Source organism: Thunnus albacares, chromosome 11 (assembly GCF_914725855.1).
Source record: "Thunnus albacares chromosome 11, fThuAlb1.1, whole genome shotgun sequence".
Taxonomy (NCBI): Eukaryota; Metazoa; Chordata; class Actinopteri; order Scombriformes; family Scombridae; genus Thunnus; species Thunnus albacares.
Window position 1 is genome coordinate 24,066,563 of NC_058116.1, and position 13,103 is coordinate 24,079,665.

The following is a 13,103-nucleotide window of genomic DNA, read 5'->3' on the forward strand; positions in this document are numbered from 1 at the left end:
CACTAGTGACACACACACACACACACACACACACAGAGCTGACTGTGAGTAGTGGATCATTTTCTATCAGACATTTCCTAACTGGAGAAAACAGAAAAGGGTCTTGTTTTTCTCACTGCAACAGGCTTTGATGAAAATCTACCATGGCTATTCGTGAACATATAGGTACTGTCATCTGGTGTGGTTAGTCAGGTGCTGACAGTATCTCCTTGTTTGTGATCATTTTAGGAGGTGATAGTGTAAACTGTCAACTTGTACATTTAACATTATGATCTGTATCACCAGTTTTGCTCAGTAAACATGATTTCCCCCTCATTTACAGTATGCGTTTCCCACATGACAAGGCTATCTCTGCTTTATGGATATTATCGGAACAGTGGTTATCAAAAATATAAATATAAAAGAGGCACACTGATTTAAAAAAAAAATGTATTAGGAGTATTATCAACATGATGCGAGAAATGGCAGTCACACCTTTTATTTAATATACTTATCTGATACTCTTATGAACAATTTTTAAGAGAGTGGAAAACATACATAAAATAAATTTTGACTCTAAACCGTCACCATCACCACTGTACATAACAAAAAGAAATGGTCATAGAGTGTCAGCCATAGAGCTTTTTAATTGACCAAAAACATTAAACTACACAATTCTCACAGAACAAACATGTATTCAACAAATACAAAACAAAATGAGAAACTCTATTGTAGCATGCATTGGAATAAACCTATACATATGTTTATTTTCTTAATTTTAGCAAATATGTTTTGGTGCAATAACTTGATATTAATTTTTATATTTTACTTTGGAGTTAAATATAAATTATACTAAACCAATTGTGACATGAACACATATGTGTATAAAGTAATGTGCAAACAGGAATCAGACATGCTTTTTTAGTGTGGAACACACATTTAAGATTAAATATATACAGTGCACGAGATGACGTGTCTCCTTTCCTTCAGGTTTTTATACTGATTAGTTAATTTGTTCTTTAAAGGGGATATATCATGCACAATTACAGGTCTGTATTTTTAATCAAGGGCTCTACTGGAATATCTTAACATGATTTACATTTGTAAAAAGTCCTTATATATCTTGTACTGGTCTTTCGTGCAGCCCCTCAGTTCAGCCTCTGTCTGTAACAGGCCGTATTAGCTCCTGTCTCTTTAAGTCCCCCCTCCCGATGAGCCCACTCTGTTCTGATTGGTTAGATTCCGGAAATTACATCACAGACAGTTTCCTGCCACTCAAGGCTACGTAAACAAACCAACCAATGTTGCAAACGAAGCGTTCAGAGCAGGTTGAAGCCTGGGCTTGACTTGCAGGTAGCATTTCTACACACATTCACCTCAAGTTTTGGAACTTTTACCATGTTGAACTTTTACCATGTTTATCATAGATGTCTGACATCATATCAGTAAATAAGAAACAGAAAACCAGCAAAAAATTACAATATGTCCCCTTTAAGATATTTTACAAGTCAGGGTTAGGGTTTAAACAATTTGTGTCTGTACCTGCTAGGATGTAATTTTTCTACTCTTGGAACTTTTATTAATTTGTATTTGCATTTGTATGTGTCAGTTGTGTCTCACCTGATCATTAATTAGGAGTCACACCTGTATCAAGTGATTTGGTGAATATGTAAGTATATGTGTGTGTGTATACACTGAAATATATCACTTTCTCTCTGTGCAGCTGAGTGGAATAGTCATAGGAGGAAAAAAAAACATGCTATGAATAAAATATCCTTTGAGCAAACATCTCATTCACACCTGCAATTGGCAGTCTAATTCTGTATGTGATAATTATCTATCACATCATTTTCAAAAAACAGCACAGCATGCTCTGACCTTGAAAGACAGAATAATGAACACAGGAGCAAGTGGATATTAGTGCATACAAAACATTCAAATATGAAACACATACACATAAAGCTGCAGTATATTCCTAGAGATTTACAGAGTTGTCAGATGTCTGAATATTGTTTACATCAACTGAGGAATTTCTAGGAACATTTCGGCTGTTATTAAGGCTCAAACCGCTGCTGCTGTTCATGTCAGGCCCCGGGGTGTCTTTTGTAACTTGGTATCTGATCCCAAAAAGACTGCAGATTTTCTTCAACATTAGGTCTAGAATCTCCTCCTCCTCTGAGGGCTGAGTAAGAGAGGAGGGAAGAATCATTGTTAGGGTGACAGGAATTATTAGAGAGATTCATTTAAAGAGCGCTTCTGACCCATGATCTCTATTTGAATGTATTTGTTTCCTTTTGGGCAGTGTGAAATACAGACATCTAAAGATGGAAGTGCAATTTAGTTCTGGTATGTAACTGCATGGGGAACAGCTGAACCCCACAGAGAATAACAATGAAATGATTGTGTTTCCTCTATTGAAGTGACATTTTGCAGGTGTACAATGGCCCTTGTAAAAACATTTTTGGCTGGACCTTAGGGACCAGCCCTATAAACATGAATGTCTGTCACTGACTAAGTGATGAAGTCACACCGTTAGCCAGGATAAAAGCTGTTGTAATTTTCACTGTAGGACTGTCAATGTCACTTTGTTAAGTTTTAATATTTTTTCAGGTGAGAAAGTAATCATTTAGATTCCCATTATGCCGTCAGTTTATCTAAATAATATCCCAGCTGCTAGCAGCCCGACTCCTGAGATGATCAGTCGGTCAACGGTCTGTCGTCATCCCGGGGTGAACGTGATCCAATGAACTGATCTGTGCAGCTCTTTGGTAATTTACTGCTGGCTCTAATGTCTCCGTAGCATTATGATATATGATGTAATTCCTTTTGGAAGATTAATGTTGGTCTCACAGATGAAATCTAACAATTGTAGCTGCCACATTAGTTTGTCTGAATGTAAAGTGAAACTTCTTGTTTTTACTGGATGGGAAAAACCGCTGCCTCTGGGGCTCTATATGTACAGATATCACCACATTTCAATAAATAAAAATGTATTAAAATAAACAGAACACTCTACATTAAATTTTATTCTATTTTATTAAGCTACATAACAATTTCGATTTTTATTATAGCTACATTATAGACCCAATAACATAATTTACTGCATCTCTCTGTCAATACACCTACCTCACAGTACAGTGAGGCAGGTGTGTTGAAGCTGAGCTGGTGCTGTCAGCAAATACGCTGCTGTTCCAGTTGCAGAATGATCGTACTGTGTCCTCCTGTCCTCGGAAGTTTGTACTCCCGAGTCGAATTTGCCAAATCTGAACTATCAAATGCGCAAGTCTGAACTTGGCGTTACTTGGTTAAGAGAAAGGCCCTATGTCAAATTGGCTTCAGTCAAAGACTGGTGTACTTCCTGAGGGGCTTGGTCGCCATGTGTCGTTTCATACACGGTCCAGCCATATACTAGGTTTTGACCTGGTCTTGTTTGAAAAGAAACTGCTGAAATCCTGTTCCATACTGTCATGTCTTTGTCTGTGGATAATACAATCTGCACTTTAGACAACCATTAAGCTGTGATGAAGGTTACATTGTTTAAATCATATGTAGAAGACATCAGAAGTTAATATTTAGGATTGAGAACAAAATGAAATAATACATATTATTAAACTTAATATGAAAAGTTTTTTTGTCAATCAAGCTTATTTTCATAAGTTTTATTGAAGTTATTTTTTTTTTAAACTTTGATCTCTTTTTATACAAAATGCCTCCTTTCAACATTTTTATTTTTTACATAATGACATTTTTCCAAGCTACACTTTTTTTCCCCATAATGTCTCTTTTTATGACAGCGGAGCTTCTATTGGCTACTAAAGTAAAAGACTGGCTCCTCTAGCCAACAGGATCTAGCTGACTCAATTTTGGTAGCAGTTGCTAAGCCTGCTGGGAGGCCATGAATGCTGAGGAGTGAGGCGGTGATGACAAGTGACAACTCAGTTATCATGAAAAATGAAATTACATCATGAAATAAAAGTGTCACTGTGAAATAAAACTACTGAGAGAAACGCACATCATTTCTAATGAGGTGCTAGCTTGCAGGCGAAAAAATGGAAAGCTCACACTCATTATTTGTTGAAATAGAAAACTGCTGAAATATTGAAATGAATCAGTTATGAGTCTGTGGTTTTATCATTTTTTCATTGTAAAATAAAAGGTGCATAAAGCCTATAATGAAATAAAAATGATATGCTCAATTATACATTTTACTATATTTATTCATTAGGATATATATTTCATAATGTCTCATTTATTTAATACTGAAGTTTTTGATACTCCATACTGTGTAGCATCCCTGTGACCTGTGATTTGATTGATGGCTGCTGCTTCATGGTGGACTTGCTCATAACTTCTTCATTAGGAATATATATACAACCTATTCCTAGTGAAGAAGTTATTTAACTCCTATAGGAGTTAGATCAACCGTGCATATGGGGCCTTTTGACAGAATGACATGATAAACTAATTAGTTCACATTTTAGGTTTCTGCAGTTTTGCTTACATGTGACAACTGAGAGAATTACATTAGCTCAGTTTTCTAGACTTTCTCATGAGAACAGTTATGGATTGATTTGGAACGACTACCATGCTAGCTGTGATGCAGTCTGGATGGCTGAAAATATGATCTGATGGTGGGCCTACTCCAGAGTAAACAAAAGCTGCTATGGAATACAAAAAGAGGTGAGAAACTAATATTCAAAGAAGAAATTCTGCCAAGTAGAGGCTTACAGCGTCAACCTTCAGCTGCTTTTTTTGTTTGCCATGCCACGATTAAGCCAACCTAACACAGGATAGTAAAAGACACACAAAATCAAGGGGTCAGATCAATTTTTCTGTGAAACTGAAGCTTTTGGGTGCTGAAGCATAATGAGCAGGTAAAGAACTATGATCTTCTAAGGAAACATATAATTTCAGCCTTGTACCTTGCACGCCAGAGGCACGCATTAAGAAGGCATAATGTTTCTGTCCTCCTGGTGAACTTAAGTCCCACATTCCTTCTCCCTTTAGCTCTGATTTGGTCTCCACCAGCATCTGAGGGGAATATGTAACTCTTAATCTGCTAAATGCTCCACTATGTTCACAAGCTAGTTGTTAACTTTGTCAGCAGTTATGTGATGGGCAGGTAGTGTATAGTGGGCTTATCAAAGTTTTTCTGCTGAAAACAGCAACCCAAACTACTGTATATACATATAGTTGTTTATACTGTGCAGTTTAAAGTAAATTGAGATTGTATTTTCAGTGCAGCTATTGATTGTCTCTCGTAAGCAGAGATGATACCTTGTCAACTAACACAAACCAAGAGTGCATATCCATGTCCAGTCATTTTCAGACTGTCCTTCTCACAGATGCGACCATTAAATTCACGTTTTATCAAATTAATTAGATTTATCAACCAGCCCTAATACTACATTATGTTGTGCGTATGCCTTAAACAATATTTACTGTATGTATACAGTAAAGATGATATTTTTTGGTTTGAACACATTAGTCTTAAAACAATGACTTATGATAAATATTACCTTGTGATATATTTGCTCCTGATCGAATGCCACAAGAATCACTGAGATGAAGAGATTGAGCACCACAAAGGTCATGAACACAATACAGGAACCAATAAGGAATGCACCAAGCGGAAGGTTGTAGTCCAAAACCTGGTAAACAACAAATCAGTGAGATTTCACTATCAACTTGACATCAAACCAACTACATATGAAGAGAGAGAAAAAGATCCATACATATGGCTATTTGTTAGAGATACTGCAGTATGCACTTATTATTACTCAAGATAATTAAGTATTCAATCTGTGAGTAGGTTTCGATCTCACGTACCTCGTCATAGTTAAAGATGCCTATCTGAAGGCTGATCATGGTCAGGAGAGCATCCACTAAAGTTCTATAAGAGGACATCTTCCAGCCATAAATCACGTTGCACTAGGAAGAGTATGATCATTATATCAGCAGAGGAACCAATGAAATCATCTCTTTTAACTTTGAAGACTATGGACTGAGATTAGGGTCATTAGTATTTCATGCCCCACATAGATTGCAATTTTAACTGTTTTAGGAGAATATGCACAGAACTAGATCAAATTAGAATATTAAATAATTATTATTCATGAATATATGAATTAAATTAAATCAACCACCCACAGTACCATACTCCACCAGCAATGGCTTTTATGTTAATTTTAATTTAAGTGTTAATTGTGTTAATTTATTATTTAAGTCCCAATCATTTGGAAAAAAAACAGAAACTTTTCAGAAAGTAGAACTTTGAAAGAGGGAGGAACTTAGTAAAAGGGGAAGATACTCACCAGAATGGCATATGCCATAAACATGATCACAATAATCACAAGGAAACCCAATATGTCACTCCAGGCTCGCTGCAGTGTCGCTGTGATCATGTTCATCTTGGGGTTCAATCTTAGCAGATGCCACAGTTTGATTGTGGCGAGCAGAACCAGGAAGGCAATCAGATACTGAAGCAGAGAATCAGCTGTGGCCGTCTCGTAAAAACTGGGAAATCTACACACACAGTAAAAAAAAAGGAGAAAAATAGTACAAAAAACACCAAAACATGGTGACACTTGCCCTACCAATGAAAGATTAAGCATAAGGTTGAAGTCAGTTTATGTTAGTCTCACTGGTCTTTGTTATTTTGGTAGTAGGTCATATCACGATTCCCAAGCAGAGTCCTCTTGATGAAGATAGCCACGGCGCTCCAGGTCAGTGCGATGATAGTTAACTCAAGAAGGTTCCACTTGCTCCTGAAATATGCCCACCGCTGCTGCTTCATCAATTTACCCTGACAGGAAGAGAAAATGTAACACAACAGGAGCCAGTATGTGTGAATGACCATTGTTTTGGTCCAATAATCTTATAAGAAAAAAAAAACAACAAAAAACAATGGTATACAGCCATGGTAGTGAATCAGTATGGCTGTATTTAGGCACAGCGGTGCTTCAAGCTAAACGCTAACATCAGCATGCTAACACCCTCATAATGTGCCATGATTCCTCTCATGCTTTTGTTCTCCCATTTTCAAGCTCCATCTCTCACTCTCATGCCACCCGAGCAAATTTTAAAAAATATATATATAGGTTCTGTAAAAATGTCTGTTCTGTTTGTATGAAGTATGCTGTCCTTTGAGTTTATTAGAGACTGTCCTCTCAAGAAAACTGACAAAATCAAAAAAAGCAAGTGCCCCAAAATGACATATCTTTATGACAGAAGCCCTCTAGCAGCCACAGTAATTATAACAAGAGGAAAGGAGGAAATCATTTGAACAATGACAGCTTTGGAAGGCATAGACAAATCATTATCATCCTACCAAATACTGCCCTCAGGGGCGTCAGATCTGAAAATGCTTCTATGTGTCGTTCTGGGGTGCATCAACCAACAATGCAGACTTGCTGATTTATTAAATACCAGTAGCCATCACACAGCAGCGGGAACGATACCAATGAGGAGCACCTGATCATATTTTTATGCACATGGCAAAGCATCCTTAACAGCATTTAATTATTTTATTCTTTGGACAAAGCCATAGGATTAATCCGAATCTAAAGATACTTGGTGATACTTGATGGTCTTTTTTTTTTTTTTTTTTTACAAATCCGACAAGATATTTTGAAATAAAGCAGCTGTCCTCAAAATTAATCTTGAGCTCCATCAACGCTGTGGAGATATTTCTATTATAAGTCCAGATTTCATTTCCTCTAGAGAATCAAAATATGTTTTCTGTTCTGTCAACATTATTATTAGATTGCCTTTGATATAATATTTGCAGTGGTGACATCACTGTGTGCATGGAGGCGTATATACTGAACACACCTCTGATCATTAATAACAAAAAATTTGGGAACAGATAGTATTGATGCACATTTTACTCTTTACTCTTTTTGCTCAGACAGACTAATCATTATTAGTCTCAATCAATCATGATTATAATCATGGTCTGGAATTTCAGTGTGTTGTGAGCTAAATCATAAACACAGCTTATAAGAAGTTATTGTCTTCTTTTTCTGGCATATTTGGGTTATGTTTGATCCTATTTGGGGTTTTATTATTATGTTGTGGGACTTCATGGTGCTTTACAGAGGTTGTACTCTGTAGCCCGCCTCCAGTTCACCCACATATTCTCTCAAATATCACCAAATATGTGTATTAAATGTCACAGGAAGCCATTCAATAGTTGTTGAGATATTTCACTCATAAACCACAGATGCCAAACTCATGGTGTTGCTGGGGTCACCTCAGGGGATCAATTAATTCCAATTAATTCAGCAGAAGTTGAGATATCTCAATGAATAAGTATAATAACTCTGAAATGACAAACACAGTACCTTCTAATCCTTTAAAACTAACTTGCTATTCCACAAGTAAGTTTATCGACTGTGGATATGGTTAAAATATATAAATGGGTGTATACAGTCATGCAAATCATAATATATTGATGCCGATTGAAAGAATCTTTCATTTGTGCTTTTTACTTGTTTATAATTCAGTTTACTCCCTGCTAAATGGTTGGTTTCAGACACTTAATCTTTACTATAATGTGATTTAATATGCGTTATTTCTGAGCAACTCCTTGATCTCAATGCTGTTTTGATATCCAAATTTCTTGGTGAACTTCAAAGGGGTGTGCAAAAAGTTTATAAAAGGCTCCTTTCAAGCGCAGTATTAAAGTATTAAAAGAAACACTTATTTCTGTGCACATGTTGCATTATCAAAATCACTCACAAGACACGTTTATGTCTCTGCGTCATCGTAGGATGCACAATGGGACCTCAAAGTCTCAGAAATGACAGTTAATGGTGAACAAACATTAACATAAAGCCAAATGTGCTGAAGACAGAGGAAAGTCCTACTTGAAATATGACTCAGTGCTGTAACAAAAAACTTTTCTATAGAAGAGGAAGTGATTATGACCTGACTAAGAGCTGTTATCGAAGAAAATCACAGAAAAGTTGAACACTGACATCCTCACAGCAACATGATGAATGAATCATCATTAACACATTACTGTTAATGTTTTCAGATATTTTTTTCATGATGTAACACAATAGTTAAAGAGCCATAATCAAAGCGCTTGTAATGTCCTGTGTAATTTATTAGGGTGGGCGATTACAGGAAACATGAACTGTGGAGTTGAACAGGGTTTGACAAGCTACTCTGAATGAGCTGGAAATTATTTTTTGATGTACAAAAAAAAATAAAAAAAATCAGATACTGGAAGTTTGATGCATTAACCACATTTTGAACACAGTAGTTTCATCAGATATGAAACCTCAAGTCAACCTCTCTAATGTTAAAAATCCTCTTGTTAGACTGATTCTTGCCAGTCGCAGTGTAGCACAGAACAGGGATGTAGTTCTGGGGAAAACTGGTCAGGAAAGCAAAAAGCATCTAGAAGAAGCAAGTAGTCATGTTAGTGTTTACCTGCAGGAACATGTAATAGAGGATGAAAAGCAAGTATATGATCTCAGCAGCCATAACGAAGATGTGAAGACCTCCAGGTGACTGATAAAGACGAACAGTCCGCAGCTCACTGTGGAACTGAAATGCTCCTAAAAAATCAATAGAAACAGTTTTATTTAAACACATGCAGGCCAGCAATCTCATATTCATATAGTACTGGCTATCAATGTGAAGTGAGAAAAAGTGAATACACTGTATTGTACTCACAGGCTGAAATTACAATTAGATTGTAGGAAGCAACAAAATCTGACAGTATGGTTTAAGATGCACAGTTTGTGTAACAATAATGTTATATATCCTCCAGAAAACCATTTTTTCACAAAGCTTTAACTGGATTATCATGACTTACCTACAGCTGTGGTCTCCAACAAGAGTGTGACGATGCAGAAGAGGTTAACGTTAGCATTATAAACGGTGAACTCAACAAAGATTGCCCTCGTGTATACATCCAGCCATTTGTTTGTGAATAAATACTCAAGGGTCCTGCAGAAGAAGTACACAGCAACATCTTTACTGTTGGCCTCTCTAGTTTTAAGTGTCACTCTTGTGTTCAAATAATATTTCACACCATCCAACTACAAAATATTTTTTTTAACATCTTTATATTTTTAATGTTATGATTACTTAACCTATTTAGTGCACAGAGACTTGCAGTCCGGTAGAAAAAAGGGCAAAAAAGTTTGGTTTTCATAAGTATTGATGCCTGCTAATGTAACACACCTGCTGGCATTTTGTGAATCTGGGCCGAGCTCCGCGACAAAGCCTCCTCCTCTGTAGAGCACCATTTGGCCCCAGACAGGGTAAGCTCTCAGCTGAGCCTCTGTCTGGTACTTCCAGGGGCTAAAGGTGCTCATAGAGATATTATCTCTCGTAGAGTGATTCCAGCCTGGGTCATAGGAGTCCATGTCCTCCACCTCCCAAGAATATGAAGCATGACAATCTGGCACAAAGTGGAGCATGCAGTCTGCAATCTCACAAGAGTTCTTCTGCACTCTCACTTGACGAAGACGGGCATTGCCCACTAGTTTGGAGTTTCCATCTGTGATAAATCCTGGAAAAAACATTTTAAAGTTTTTTTTATCTCTCAGTCACTGCTGGATGAAAGTAATTTTAGGTTTGTGGTCTTTATATGTTACACATTTAAACACTTGGGTGTTACTTACATACTTACTACTTGTGAGCCCAGAATTGTTTTAGAGGTGTTTCACATATATTCACAACTATCACTATTTGTTAGTTGTGCCTTTTAATTTAATAACGTGGATGGCTGCCATATTTTATGCTAAAATCATTGAAAATATTAAAAATTAGGATTCTATTTCCAAGGTGTGAACTTGATTGTTGTTTAATTCTACAGAATGTGACAGAGCAGTTTGCTTTTCTGGACATCACCCAAGGTCTTAAAAAACTTTCAGACTTTTGGCACAAGAGGACATTGTTCTTACAATAAAAGCAAAACAACATGTGAAAGTTTCTTTGGCATAAGGCAGCACAAATCCACTTCTGTGTTTGCGTCACTGAGCAGAGCACTTTTATCTGATGAGAAATGAGAAAAAGGAAATGTGTGCAAATTGTTTCTGTCTTATTATAGTTCCTAAATAATAAACTAAAAATTCTGGCTTTGTATCACAATGACAGCAAAGAAAGAGAAAACCTTAATAAAAATGCAGTGGTACCTATTCTAAGCACGTCAATTTCCTTGCTGTGGTGAATGAATATATGGAAGAAGAAAAAGAATTGTCTGTGTTATATAAGGATTCACGGTTGAAAAGGCTGAAACTGGAAAGAGATTAAAATGGTTTGCATTTACCTTGACTAGGCCTCATGGATAGAATACATTTCCTTTTTGAATAACTTAGTTGTGCCGGGTGGGCATTTGCAAACATGCACACTGGTTAAAGTTCAGCTGGGAACACTGGTAAAACCCAAAAGCTTTCTTTGCAGCTCTGACACTAAATCTTTTGGTTTCCTAAAACAACAGAATCTGATCACATCTCATCCATCCACCACATTTTTACCTGGATAAACTCCAAAGAGGTTACTGAGTAGAGATGTGTTGGCCCAAGTGAACACATCCCCAAGACTCATGCTGTCTGAGACGTTTTCACTGAAGCTATCCCGAATGTGTTGGTTCAGGAAGAAAGCATTTGGGTCTCTCTGGCCGTACGCCACCAGCAGCAACATCCACATGAACCCAATGTAGGCTGCAAATAAACAAAACAAAATAACACATCACAGTTCTCCAAATTTAAGATGCAAAAACAGGACCGGGGGTCAAATTGAAAAATCCAGCGAGATAAAAAAATCTGGATTTCTGGCTAAACGCCAGACTTAAGTTGACCTAACATTTGATTCATGGTTAAGTTGTTTAGATTTTAAGAGACAGTTATAATCTTCACAGCTACAGAATTGCATCATCATACACAGTTAAAATATTTAAATGGAAAAAAAGCCCAAATAGATATTTAGTTATGTGAAAATATAGGATACCACATAATAACAGTATCTCAGTATTCTGGATTCAAGACCAATGTCGATTTTTTTTTTTTTTGTATGTAGAATTTGCCAGATGACCTTTCATATTTTATTACTGAATTCTGTTGTCTGGCTTGTTGGCGTCAATTGAGCCCCATGGTTGAGGTTGAAACTTCACATATATACTGTTGTTTCAGGTCATGTGTTTCTATAGTAACAGACAGACTATCAGTGAACTTGCCTTCTGAAATATAATTACATTTACAAATGTCCTTGAATTGTGATTGATTGACATACCAATCTCCTGTTGGAAATACAGTCAGTAAGAATAAAAAAATAAATAAATGTTTCTACTTACTCAAAATCTCTCTGAGGAGGGCAAAGGCTTTCTGTTCCTTTATCTTGTTCATCCTCATCTTCTCAATGTCTGCAGGAGGAGGTGGCTCATAAAGACTGCTGTCCCGTCCGACTGTTTGTGTTCCCTTTAAGTCATCTGTGGGTGCAGAGTTGTGGCAAAACCTGAACAATTGCATGACTTCAACTTTGAGACACAGAAATTGTATCTTGATTTGAGTATTTCTTTTTACCTGGATTCCTGTCATTTCCTTCTAACGCCACATTCTCTAAATCCTCCTCTTCAACTTTCTTTATTACAAGTGCAAAGAAGATTGCGAGACATAGCACCTGTGATAAGAGGCATTAACATAAGTGATTACAGAATGTAGCATCTGGCATGTGCTCATAAATAATTATCTGTGTAAAAAGTTCAAATTATGAGAAAACTATGAAATCGAGCCATTTAGAAAACATAATTGTACTGGTGAGGTATTTTCATGAAGAGGAGAAACAACATGTACTTCTTCTCACCTTCAGTGGCTGAATAACAAAGATACTCTGAAAAAAGGAGACATTCATGGATATCAGCCAGCTTATAGAGCGTTCCTTTCCAAATTTCAGCCCATAAAGCATTGTGAAATATCCCGATACAAAACTGGTTGCGATCACTAGCAGCCAGCCGACAAAAATAAACCACCAGGGTAGCCCTCCATGACAGCACACCCTTTTCTTCTGATTACCATCACCGTCTCTGCTGTCTGCAAAGCTGCAAGTGAAAAGAGTGGGAAAAATACCATTTTCTCAAATATAGCTCCCTTTTTGAGGTAAAATAC

At 36.8% G+C, this 13,103-nt stretch overlaps 1 protein-coding gene across 1 annotated transcript in view; it reads right to left on the reverse strand.

The window, feature by feature from the left end:
* Positions 1-416: 416 nt before the first annotated feature.
* Positions 417-13,103, reverse strand: part of LOC122992646 (polycystic kidney disease protein 1-like 2) — a 47,000-nt gene continuing 34,313 nt past the window's right edge. The window contains exons 31-42 of the mRNA XM_044366509.1: positions 12,802-13,019; positions 12,522-12,618; positions 12,293-12,427; positions 11,478-11,663; positions 10,180-10,510; positions 9,809-9,942; positions 9,421-9,548; positions 6,624-6,784; positions 6,294-6,504; positions 5,809-5,910; positions 5,499-5,630; positions 417-2,161 (exon numbers count right to left, since the gene is read on the reverse strand). Of these exons, the coding sequence (XP_044222444.1) occupies positions 1,955-2,161; positions 5,499-5,630; positions 5,809-5,910; positions 6,294-6,504; positions 6,624-6,784; positions 9,421-9,548; positions 9,809-9,942; positions 10,180-10,510; positions 11,478-11,663; positions 12,293-12,427; positions 12,522-12,618; positions 12,802-13,019 (2,042 nt within the window). The 3' untranslated portion in view covers positions 417-1,954. The remainder of the gene's footprint in view (positions 2,162-5,498; positions 5,631-5,808; positions 5,911-6,293; positions 6,505-6,623; positions 6,785-9,420; positions 9,549-9,808; positions 9,943-10,179; positions 10,511-11,477; positions 11,664-12,292; positions 12,428-12,521; positions 12,619-12,801; positions 13,020-13,103) is intronic.